The sequence below is a fragment of the Haliotis cracherodii genome, unplaced genomic scaffold, assembly GCF_022045235.1.
Source record: "Haliotis cracherodii isolate W230 unplaced genomic scaffold, xgHalCrac1.p SCAF_16, whole genome shotgun sequence".
In the NCBI taxonomy this organism is placed as follows: Eukaryota; Metazoa; Mollusca; class Gastropoda; order Lepetellida; family Haliotidae; genus Haliotis; species Haliotis cracherodii.
In genome coordinates, this window is record NW_027266271.1 from 20,611,140 (window position 1) to 20,624,343 (window position 13,204).

Sequence of the window (13,204 nt, forward strand, 5' to 3'; positions counted from 1 at the left end):
CCTGTCCAACATTCACCTCTGTAACACCATGCCTGTCCAACATTCACCTCTGTGACACCATGCCTGTCAACAATCACCTCTGTAACACCATGCCTGTCCAACATTCACCTCTGTAACACCATGCCTGTCCACAGCTGGAGTACCAGAGACAGCAGCTCCTGCAGGAGAGGCAGCAGTTCCACATGGAGCAGATCCGGGCAGCTGAGTACCGCGCCAGGCAGATCGCCATGCAGCAGCTGGCCTCCGAGCAGCGACAGCAGCAGGCTCAGCAGCAGGGAGGGGATGCGGGTAGGGCAGACATCTTAGTACACTCAGGACTCCCCATGACTGCGTTATCTTCTGTGGGGATGGTGGGTCAGAATAGGCCCCGAGAACCTCATGCCTGTGAGAGCTGACTATCTCTTGACTTGGGTGGTCAGACTTAGTGATTTGACCTATCTTACCCAATTATGTAGATAGTTGATGATGATTTCAGTCACTGATTTGCCTATTGGCTCAGAATATCCCCCAAGAACATCATGCTTGTGAGAGCTAGGATTGGGTGATCAGACTTTGTGATTTGACTTATCTTACCCAATTATGTAGATAGTTGATGATGATTTCAGTCACTGATTTGCCTATTGGCTCAGAATATCCCCCAAGAACATCATGCTTATGAGAGCTAGGACTGGGTGGTCAGACTTTGTGATGTGATTTATCTTACCCAATTGTGTGGATAGTTCATGATACGTTCAGTCAGACTTGCCTGATTTGATTAGTAACAGTTTGCAGTGAAATACATGGACATTCACATGCTTACTCCTTGTTTGTTGGGCTGACAACATGGGACACAGAGGATATACTCTGTTTAGCTCACCTTCAGTCAGAATGGATCCTCAGTACATCACGTGCTTGTTGTAAGAGTCGACAAAATGAAGACCTGGTGGTAGGCTCTTACCCACTGATTTGCAAACAAGACCCTGCTTTGTTACTATAATGAACAAAATAATTTAGGGATCATGAATATTTTCAGGATCATTTTTTGTAGTGAAGACTGAGCACACAATTTCATAAAAATATCCCCAAAATATTCAGGATCCATAACTTGTTTTGTTCAGTAGAATATTACTGAAATACTGAATACTGCCAGATTAAACCAAACTTCCTCTCTCACCAACTCCTTTAATAGACCCATAAAGATCTGGGTTAGATTAGGTCTTCAGCAACCCATGCTTGTCGTAAGAGGCAACTAACGGAATCAGGTGGTCAGGCTTGCTGACTTGGTTGATACATGTCATGGTATCCAATTGTGTGGATGGATGCTGATGATATCAATAACTGGATTGTCTGGTCCAGACTTGATTATTTATAGCTGTTATATATATGAAATACTGCCAAGTGCGGCAATAAACAACAAACAAACAAACAAGAGCACTCTTTAATACATATAAAGGTTATGAAATACTTTTCAAAATGATGATGAATCTCTTGTACTTTATTACAGCTGACTTGCAGAGGCACAACTGTTATTCTCTGCTGTGTAATATCTCTTACATAACATAGCAATGCTTTAGATGAAAAAATACTTGATATATTCTAACAATAATTTGAAAAAGATGGTAATGCCATGTCTTTACAAATTGGGTCCTCATTTGCAGGTGCTGGTTCCACCAGTGGAGCTAATGCCGCAGTGCAGAACCCCACCCTTGCAGCTGCTGTGGGTCAGGGTAACTACCCCATGCATGGGTCACCTATGCCTCCCCAGGGGCCACAGGTACAACAGGCTCATCAGGTGTCCTCGGGCTCGCCTGCTCCTCCCCAGTCCTCCTCCCAGCCTGCTACGCCTCAGCAGTTAACCCCCACCCCGCCACAGACTCAATCACCCCACCCCCAGGGACCTCAGGCTTCGGCAGCGCCAGTGCATCAACCCCCGAGTCAGCCCCCTGGACAGTCCCCCTACCAGCAGATGACGGGGCCGGCTCAGCAGCAACCCTACTCCACCCCTTCTCCCGCTCCACAGCAGTTCTCCACCCAGTCGCCAGGACCCCAAGGACAGCCCCAACAGAACTACCCACAGCCCGGCCACCAGGGCCCGCCACCTCAGCCCTACCAGCAGCCCAACCCCGGACAGATGGCGCCTTACCACCAAGGACAGCAACAGCCACCGCAACAACAGCAACAGCAACAACCAGGGTCCTTCCAGCCACACTCGCAAGGTCAGCCATCATATCCGCCTCCTCACTCACAAAACCAAGCACCTTACCCTCAGCAGCCACAGCAGTCGCAACAGTATCCACCCCACCCCCAGGGACCCTACCCGAACTTCAACCAAGCTGGGCCTTACCCCCCTCAGGCCGGCCAGCCTTACCCTCCACCTCAAGCTAGTCAGTACCCTACCCCGGGTCATGGCATGCCACCCCAGAGCACTCCGCTTCCCGCTTCCGGCCGAGCTATGAATCAGCCAGGTAGCGCACCTGGTAAGTAGGAAGCTTATCAATCTTCCGTTGTCTTGTTTCAAAATACATCTGGATCAGCCAATCAAACATTGCCAGCAACAATGATTTCATTCCTTAAACAGATTTTTTTTTAAATACGAAACTTCCTTTTAAAGTAGCATCTTAAAACATCTTTTGATCCTTTGATATCGAATATTAAGAAACAAAATTTCATGGAAATGAATATTTGTTATTCAAATTCATCAACACAATCCAGATGTATTCATTTTGCTTCTTTGCTTCGCCTTTTTCAAGTTGTTTTAAGAATCTTGATTTCTTCTTTATTGACTTTAGTAATGAATTATTCTTGCTCTGCATGGTATGCTTTTAATACACCTATGAAGTCATTATTTCGCCCATGCCATGTGAAGATTAGAATGCTAAATTAAAACTTCTTGCAATTAATGTCAAGTGTTGAATTGAACTAAAAGTAGAACCATCCCACCAACATTTTCCTCATTGGCTGGCTGAAGCCTTTCTGGCTTTGTCTCTGCTTAATTATTTAGAAATTCCATGGGATTGGTACTGCTCCACAAGCAACAAAGCACTTCTTCATCTCTTGAACCCGGACCCAACCCTATGTCCTGTCCCTCCCGCCCCAAGACTAGAAATATTTAACACAGCACTTAGAGTTCTTGAGACTTTCTTACCCAGTGTAGTTTTCAGAAGAACTCTGGGTCTTGGAAACCTTGCTTGTGGAAAATATTAATGCATTATTTAATCATACATATCCATATTTACCATTCTAATCTTTGTTTAGATATTTAATGGATGTGAATGAATATCAACCTCTTGTTTTTGAGTCAGAACTGATTGTTTGTGCTGTTAGATGCTTTTAAGGAGTGAGTTTAGCCTCAGAAATTCATGAGATTGTAGCTGTTCCTGCTTGAACTGTCAGTTTTGTTCAGTTCTAACTTGTAGCGAAATTGAAGCACTGAGAACTGATTCAGAATTATGGCTCTCAAATGCAGCTAATGAATGAAGACTACCGTCATTTGATTTTTACTTGTCCTCTTTACAATTTTGTAGTCTTGGGCAAGCGGACTAGTGTGAATTTTGAAGGCTGTGAGTAAGCTTGGTTTCTGAATGGAGATATGAGTGTCTCTGTTTCAGGATGGTCATGAAACTAGAAGTGCCTTTGTTACAATTCTGAATTTCTACTTTTTCGGGGTTGTTCCATATTTGACCAGGAAGCGATGTTAGGAACATATGACATGATTCAGAATTTTTGTGTTTATTTTTTTTCACCCGTGTGGGATTCCACGGTCCCCAGCAACCCATGCTGGTCGCAAGCGGTCACTAAATGGTGTGGTCGGTTTTTATGACTTGATGGATGCATGCCATCGACCCACATGGCATGGATCGTTGCCTACAATATCAATCACAGACTTGTCTGGTCCAGATATGAATATTTATATTGCAAACATGTACATACACATAACACATGCTACTCAAAGTTAAGGAACCTGTGATTTGTTTGATATTACTACAGTTAATTTCACATGACAGATTAACTATAGTAATATGAAAGAATAACTTCTTTGGAGTAGACCCGTGAAGATCCAGGGTAGAATAGGTCTTCAGCAACCCATGCTTGCCATAAAAGGCGACTATGCTTGTCGTAAAAGACGACTAACGGGATCGGGTGGTCAGACTCGCTGACTTGGTTGATGCATGTCATCGATCCCAATTGCGTGGATGATGCTCATGATATCAATCACTGGATTGTCAGGGCCAGACTCGATTATTTACAGACTGCCGTCATATAGCTGGAATATTGCTTAGTGCGGCATAATACAAACCAAACCAAACCAAACCAAACCAAACCAAAACACATCTCTAACATCTGAGGACATCTCCACAGTAGTTCAGGGGACGCAGGTGGCCCAATCGTCTAAGGCGCCAGGATTCGCTGTGCAGAGTTGCGTCCCTTTGGCATGCCAGAAATCTATGATTGTGGGTTCAAATCCTGGTTCGCCCAGATCATGTTTCTAGGTTTGTCAGCACCATACCCGTGCTCGTGGGTTTCACCGAAGTGGTAAACGTCTGAGACCTGCATCATTTCAGGCTTTCCTCCCACATTAAGCTGACACACTGCGATATAACTGGAATACTGTTAAAAGCAGCATTAAACCAAACTCACTCACTCACTCCATAGTAGTTCATGTCAGGAGAACTTTCTTAACTGCTGAATATCATTGAGGCTTCTAGGTTCTCAGTATGAGTGTGTTAATCATTCAAATCAGCTTGTCTGATTTCTGTATGGCAAAAATGAACTAAAATAAGTTCCGAAAGTAGAAAGTTGTATTATCTTGTAACACCCTGTAGTGTCTGAACGTTTCTGAGATTAGTTTTTAAGGTAGCCTTAATGCTGTAATTAGACTTTAGATAGCCAGGCTTTTGAATTTTCATGCTTTAGGTCATTAAGAAGCAACTTGAATGAGCATCAGTGATAGTCTTGGAAATTGGTCTTTTTTAAGACTAGTCCAGAGGTCTAGTGGTAACCTTATTTCCTTAGTCCTCAGAGTTGGTAGGTAGTACTGCTTGAACAATAAAAATGATTACTGTCTACCTTTGCAGTCAGTTTTGCTGAGTTCTAATTTGTAGTAAATTGAGAACATCTTCCGAATTATAGTTCACAAATGCTTCTAGTCAATCTTCTTCCCAAGGCAAGAGAGTTAACTGACTGTAAAGTCCAGTTTCCACCCTTGCCGAACTAGCCTGGAATTTCTGGGCTTGATTGTAGTGCCACCAGTGGCTATTAAGAGTCCCTCCTATTGACTAATCAGATGCCATCTCTGATATCACATTTGCTTCAAACAAAATGGCGGGCCCAGTGAAGACAATCTGATTGATAATCAAGATCTATATTGTAATAAAACAGGTCTTATTTTGCATAGTGCATCAAATCATGTGAGCACCTTCATTAAAGACATGACAAGATTTGGAAAATATCTGTTGATGCTAAGTAGACATTACACGTGCAGTGCAAATCCTGCAGTCGACCAAAATCTGCATGGCAGTTTATGAACAGGATGTTGATTTCGTTTTGCAATTTGATTGGACTATGCATAAATGTGTTAGTCCAGCCAAAATATAACTCCATAATTCCAGCCTAGTTTGGCAAGGGAGGACTTTTATAGACAGTTACCATATTCGACGTTATAAGCACCCATGGTGATATTTGCTATTATATTGGCGAGTGAACAATCCCAATTAGCACCCCTTCCGTTTGATCAATGTACACAAGACTTATTTATTCACGTATAATATGCACTTGTGTGTTATATGCACCCTTAATTATGGGCAATTAAATTCTGGAAAAATATATTTGTCGTACATAAACATTTCAGGCTGTCAGCATAAACCACAAAATTTATCTTTCAACTCTGTTTTTTTTCACCAAAATGATATCCATATAAGAGCCACCTATTTCTAATTTTGAGAGCGCCCTGGGCGCTCATTACACCGAATACGGTAACTCCCTTGTCTCAGGAAGATGCTTATCAATGAGGACTACCGTCATTGCATATATACTCAGCACAATTTAGTAGTCTCGGGCTAGCGGGGTAGCGGGCTAGCAGAGTTTCGAGGGCTGAGTGGGGTATTGTGTCAACATACCCTAAAGGCAATACTCCAATACTTTACAGCTGTCATTATGTAACAGTAATTGCTGATTGAGGCTTGAAACTTGGGGAGACTGTTGGGATTATTTTCACTACTGCGATAGTGTTGCAGTTGTACCTCACACTTTGATATTGATATAGTTGTCATCTATTTCAGTTGTATTAAACAAACTTAAAGGCGTAATAATTATATTAATCCATTTATCAATATTTATTTTATATTTTTTATTACGTGTTTGAATCCTTATAATCAACTTGTAGTTGTCCGATTTTCGATCACGAACGTTGATACTACTTAATTTTGTTTATCCGATATACTCGCTAATCCGACATAATCATATGCAACCATCGATGTCGGATTAACGGGACTTGACTGTATTACTGATAAGTGAAAGTTGACCATTTTCCTCCTTGCCGCTACTCAAACCAAAGGGGAGTAACTCTAAGCTGAAGATGTCATAATAAGGTTTTATATTTGACTGGAAAAACTGAGTTTTATGTTTTATTAGTTACTGATCTCGAATATTGTACCCCCTATGCCATTGGTTTTTAAAAATTCCTATTGACATAGTACAGTCATAAGGTAAACAATTGCAAAACATGTACATCGATGTCTCATGACACTCTTACATGAAACAGCTTTCATTTTCTCTCTTGAGCTGCAGAGTTCATGGTGAAATGATCCTATGAACGCTGGAACTATTCTGTCCAAGTTGAATACGTGATCTATTTTTTAGGTGAACTAACATCGTTCAAACTCAATTGAGACATAAGTCTCTAAAATGGCGGTGAGTTATCAACCTTGCACTTTTCCATGTTGTCCGTCAGTCGAGTCCTGGCTACATTTTTGTTGATGGTGATGGATGCTGCTGGAAAAGTTTGACCCTGAATCTTTCAGAAAGAATCATCGTATTTACTTTCTTGTTCTATACATGTATACAGAGATCTACCCAGACCTGCTTAGAGGCCGATATTCAGACCAAGTCTGCAGCAAATGTCAGTATAAAATCCCGAACTGGAATTAAACATTTCCCAAATCATGCTACTTTAGTGATAACTAATGTTATGGCTTTGTTAGGTGACTTGTATTTTACTGATAACAGGACCAACATAGAGAAGAGTATTTAATGCCTAGTTTGACATTATTGACTGGAATGCAATTTAATGATTTAAAGTTTAAATATCCCTGGATTTTGGAAAACAAGAAATCCCAAATTTTAATTTTGATTTTGATGAAGATATTGTTTAGTAGTAGCAGGGATATTTTTATATGCTTTCCGAATAATGCAAAACAGTTTGGCTTCAAGCACATATTACTGTGTTGTGTGGTGTTCTGTAACGAGAGCATCTGGACTATATCCTGGCCACTGGTGATGATCAGCTGGAACATACGTGAAGCCAGGAGCATTGTGCTCCAAAAAACAATAATGTCTGAAAAGGTATTTAGAAATATATTATTGAAAGTAGTCTTAATGCTGTAATTACAGCATGCATAGTCAAGCATTTGACTTTGATGCTTTAGGTCATATTTTCATGACAAATGAACTAAATAGCAAATTCTCGATGAATTATTATAAATGTAATTCAATTCTACATTGATTGTCTTATGATAGATTATGGCTTAAAATTTCAAGAATTGTTGAAGAATGTGGCTTATTTTTGTTGAATTGTTTAGATAGCATATGGCTTAATTCTACATCTATGATAGGTTTAAACGCAATTCTGAGTATGAGCAATGTACAGGATCAGCAATCTTTGTGTGAGTCGGGTCAAACATTTCCATCAGCGCTGTTGGACTGCACGCTACACACAATGGTACATGTGATTTCACATTGTTGTTTAATATGCAGTGTATTTATCAATCATATGAACAAACGCCATAATGCAATGTCCGAAGGTTTGTGGCCAGTGTTTGTTGACAGCAGTGTTTGTTGTTGCAGATGCAGTTTTGTTTATCTAATTGCTTTTATTGTTGAAATTTGTGTAACTGTATTCTTTGCAAACATGCAGAATAGTTTAATAGTTCTTCATGCTGAGTTTAAGAGGGGTGGTTGGGTGGCCTAGTTGTTTATGTGTTAGATCATCACAAAGACTGTGAAGACAACCTTTAGTGTCACTTTCTGATTGGGATAGCCTGTTGGTTAAAGCGTTAGCTCGTCACGCCGAAGGCCTGGGTTCGATTCCCTACAATGGGTATAATGTGTGAAGCCCATTTCTGGTGTCCCCTGCCGTGATAGTGCTGGAATTTTCTAGAAGCGGCGTAACACCTCACTCACTCACTTCTGGAATAATCCTAAAAGCATGGGGAAAACCGAGCTGAACCACTCACTTCTGAGGAGTCAGGTGACCATACTGGACTCCTGGTGGCTGAAGAATGTTGGTACTCTGGCAGCTGGACAGCTGAACATATGAGCAGACCAACTCTCAGCCTTGGTCTGGCTGTCAGTGGATGAGTGCAGCGTAGTTTAATGTTGCATTCAATAATATGTCTCTTAAAGAGTATCGCACATGCATGCTGGTAACAGTCTGGCTATATGCCAGGTTTATAGTGCTATCTCACTCAGTTACCATCCTGCAGTTTAACATGGATACCCGACTAGCCACAGTATACTGACTCCAATCCAACCAGTCCTTCAGGCAGGATAACAAGTTCCATCCTTTCACAACCAACTTTCTACTCTCCAGGCAGACACTCTCTCAACTACACTACGGAGAAAGTTATTGGGTTGTCCGTGAATCAGTGTACCTGTTGATATTGTTGATTTCACCATTGACCACTAATTTACCTGGTCAAGGTCAACACTTATCTTCCTCATTGACCATTTTTGTGACACAGAAATATGGTTCTTCAGAGCTGGTCAAATCTTGGATTCTAACTGAATTTGAGTGAGGGGATGCAACCCATCATAGCAAACTGAAGTGCCTGACACCACTGGTCTAGTGAGTGAGTGAGCTTTTAACAGTATTCCAGTTATATCGCGGCGTGTCAGCTTAATGTCGGAGGAAAGCCTGAAGTTATGCAGGTCTCAAGACGTTTGCCACTTCGGTGAAACCAACGACCACGGGTATGGTGCTGACAAACCTAGAAACATAATCAGGGCGAACCGGGATTTGAACCCACAATCATAGGTTTCTGGCATGCCCAAGGGACGCAACTCTGCACAGCGAATTGCGGCGCCTTAGACAACTGGGCCACCCGTGCCCCCCAACTGGTCTAGTGTGCTCTACTGTGCTCAGTGGGGAATTAAACAATATGCATTCACAAGCATGGCACTGGGCATTGATACGAGTTAATAGAAAATGTAGTTAGTGAATTTGAAACTATTTGGTTCTTAAGGTTTGGTGATCGGTACTAAAGTTTGTGGATGAGCTTAATAAACTTGTTCTCAGTATTGAAAGTAGAATAATCATTGACATAGTGTCGCTTTTAGTTTCACACAGCAACACTCAGTAGCACAGTTTCATATGACTAGTGTTGGATTGATCTGTTCCTAGTGCTAGGTCTCACAGACTATTGCTGTAAATATCTTCAGCTTTTGACCATAGACTAGAATAGGTTCTTACATTCAGTGGCAACTTATTTGGGCTGCATGCTCTTTTGCTTACAAAATATTTATCATGTTATCCTGTTTCTGCAAGTGTCATGTCCACAACCACATCCACACCTGCACTAGTTTCAATGTACAACTTATTTTCCTGATGTATTTCTGTCTTTTTCTCTGGAGAACCAAAACGTTGGCGATTTCTGTTTGGCCCAGTCAGTCCTTTTTTCTGATGGTTTCTCTGAAAGATTAACTCTATCAAAAGTGGAGAACGACAGTTATTGTCATACTTACATTTGCAAGACAACTGTACAAGTGATTGAGTTTGGTTTTACGCCGCTTTTAGCAATATTGCAGCAATATCACGGCGGGGGACACCAGAAATGGGCTTCACACATTGTACCCATGTCTGGAATCGAACCCAGGTCTTCGGCATGAACGCTTTGACCACTAGGCTACCCGACCGCCCCGTACAAATGAAATGACACGAACACTGGCCAACAGGGTTTAGCATTATAACAGTGGACTCATGTTTTCGAAACAAATAAATTGTACATGTGTTTGCATCACACTACAGAGGACAGCAGATAATGCTTAGGTCAGAACACTTGAACACTGGAACTGTTTCATCCACGTTCCTTGATACTGATAAACTCGTAAGGATATTAGCATCATCTTTGAAGAATGTTGAAGTGATACATTGTAATCACATCTTTGAAGACCTTGCCACCATTGTGTTATTGTTGAACAGCTTCTTTGAAAGCTGACGTTCTGTTTGAAAACAGTGAAACCTTGTAAATCCTGATGTTTTGTTAGAAAACTGCGGTGAAACCTCGTAAATCCTGATGTTCTGTTTGAAAACTACGGTGAAACCTCATAAATCCTGATGTTCTGTTTGAAAACAGTGAAACGTCGTAAATCCTGATGTTCTGTTTGAAAACTACGGTGAAACCTCATAAATCCTGATGTTCTGTTTGAAAACTACTGTGAAACCTTGTAAATCGTTATGTTCTGTTTGAAAACTTCGGCGTAACCTCGTAAATCCCGATGTTCTATTTGAAAAATTCTGTGAAACCTCGTAAATCCTGATGTTCTGTTTGAAAACTACGGTGAAACCTTGTAAATCCTGATGTTCTGTTTGAAAACTACAGCGAAACCTCATAAATCTTGATGTTCTTTTCCAAGAAATTGCTCAGATTAACAAGTTCTGAATTGGCACATCATAGCTATGTTGTAAACTAAATATATACTACTCAAAAGAAGTTAAGGAACACCCAATTTGTTCACATGACTACAGTTAATCTGTCATGGATGGTGCGTATTGCAACACACTGCCTTCCAATTGGGGTGTTCTTTAACTTCTTTTGAGTAGTATATATGTGCATGTTCCGAGCAGTAATCATCATAAGGTGGGTTTCTGGATTAGCAAGGTTTCACAGTGTATCTGTTCTTGGTCGGGGCTTATTACAAGTAATTTAATGAAGCACAGTCATATAATCACATACACATGTATGGAGGGTTAAAATTATTTGTAGCAGGTTCAAATGTCACCTAGTCAGATTTGATACCTTCAGAACATACCATAGCATATGTTTGCAACTGGCTTTTTTTTTCTTTCTTTTTTTGTCTCAGTGAAATATTACTTTATCTGATTTGATACCTTAAAAACATACCTGAGCACATGTTTGCAACTGGCACTTACTTGATATTATTGTTTCAGTGATCAACTGTATGTCACCTTATGTGATTTTATACCTTATACACATACCTGAGCACATGTTTGCAACTGGCAGGGTTTTTTTTATTTTGTTGTCTTGGTGATCAATTGGCTTAAAACTATATTTGCACTTTATTATTTTGTTTTTCCTTACCATAATCACTTTTCCATTTCTCATTTTCCATTTTGGGATGAAATGTTGGTATTGCTGTCACAGTTGTCATGGTGATTGTGTAATGGGTTTTCTTTTCAGAAATCAAACATACTTTGATGGTAAATTTTGTTTTTTCCTTCTGTTTTTCAGAAAGCGGGTCGGAACAACAACCTCAGGTGCCGCCACCCTCCAAATGATGAATCTCAACATCCGTCAAATCTTTTCATCTAAATGTGTACACTTCAATGTTTCTACATCAAACTTAATACATTTCCATGCCCCATGTCATAGATAGGCCACTCCTAATTGTTTTGTTTTATTCTCTGGATATATTCACTAATACAGATACAGAGGACAATGTTTTAATTCCATCACAAGTTTATAAATAAAACCAAAAGATGTTTTTAAGCATATAAAGAAGTGCTGTTTTCACCCGAGAAATATTATGTCCTGTCATCCAATCAAATATTAGTGAATACATATATTACTAATCCTCCAGTTTGATATGCCCAACAGGGCGGTCGGGTAGCCTAGTGGTTAAAGCGTTAGCTCGTCATGCCGAAGACCAAGTTTCGATTCCCGACATGGGTACAATGTGTTAAGCCCATTTCTGGTGTCCCCGTGCTGTGATTTGCTGGAGTATTGCTAAAAGCGGAGTAAAACCATACTCACTCACTCACTGATATGCCCAACACAGTACTTACAAGCCATTTCTAGGCAATCTAATGAGTGAGAAGCCAAAGGTAATTTTCGGTATTTAGCTTAAATTTAATCCCTACCAAACATTCAAACAATATTTTAGGAAGGAAGAAAGCCGTGTTTCCGAGGAACTAATTCTCCTTCTATTGTGGCCTTACATCATATTTAAGTTGATGTATGAAATAATGATGACTTATGAAGGAAATAATCCTTCCTTTACATTTATGTTTCATTGGAATATTTCCTCAAAATGTTGATTTTACACTAGCAATTATTCAAGATAATCAAACATTGTATAATAAAACATACCAGTTAATCATTTACATTTTTTATCTATTTGCATTAATTCATCACTTTCAATGTATCGGTGATAACTTTTTAGTGCAAATATTTTGAAAATATAGCATTTATGTATTGTCCTTAAGAGAGGATTTTCAAAGGGTAAGCTAAAGGAAAGTAAATAAGCCCCTAGTAACATTGAAAACATTGCTGTCACATGTATATACATTCTTTACCATTGTTATGTAAAATAGTCATTTTCTTATTTTCATATATTTGTGTTGTTGCTTAATAGAAGTGGGAACCATTGTGGTCTCTGGTCAACTTTCCTTTGATGTTTATAGAGTAAAAGTCATAGTTTATCCAAGGTATTTTATTTCTATACTATTGTGATAAATATACAGGACCCTTTCGCCACCATAGCTTGGTTTCTTAAGTGATATCACCACCTCAGTCGCCTCTGTCTCTTGCCATAGCCATTTCTGGTGTCCCAGCCGTGATATTGCTAAAAGCAGCATAAAATCAAACTCACTTAACTTAGGACAAAATTACTCATGCTCGTGAGAGTTGATAGGACGGAAAGGTTTAGCATTGTGCTGGTCAGATTGGGATCAAGGCGAAACTATGGTCCAGGGTATTTATCTTAATGGTTTGGAGATACAATACCCCAGATTCATGAGGATGGGTCTATTTCAGATACACACTTTCTCTTA

The 13,204-nt window shown here is 40.2% G+C and overlaps 1 protein-coding gene across 6 annotated transcripts in view; it reads left to right on the forward strand.

Annotated features, from left to right (window-relative positions):
• LOC139463923 (SWI/SNF complex subunit SMARCC2-like) overlaps positions 1-12,992 on the forward strand; it is a 39,905-nt gene extending 26,913 nt beyond the window's left edge. For 4 of the 6 annotated variants that reach the window (XM_071245354.1, XM_071245355.1, XM_071245358.1 and 1 more), the window contains exons 23-25: positions 135-288; positions 1,638-2,456; positions 11,664-12,992. In XM_071245354.1, the coding sequence (XP_071101455.1) occupies positions 135-288; positions 1,638-2,456; positions 11,664-11,710 (1,020 nt within the window). In that variant the 3' untranslated portion in view covers positions 11,711-12,992. Of the gene's footprint in view, positions 1-134; positions 289-1,637; positions 2,457-6,837; positions 6,889-11,663 lie in introns of all 6 variants that reach the window. The other 2 variants (XM_071245357.1, XM_071245359.1) reach the window with 2 other exon arrangements.
• Positions 12,993-13,204: the final 212 nt, after the last annotated feature.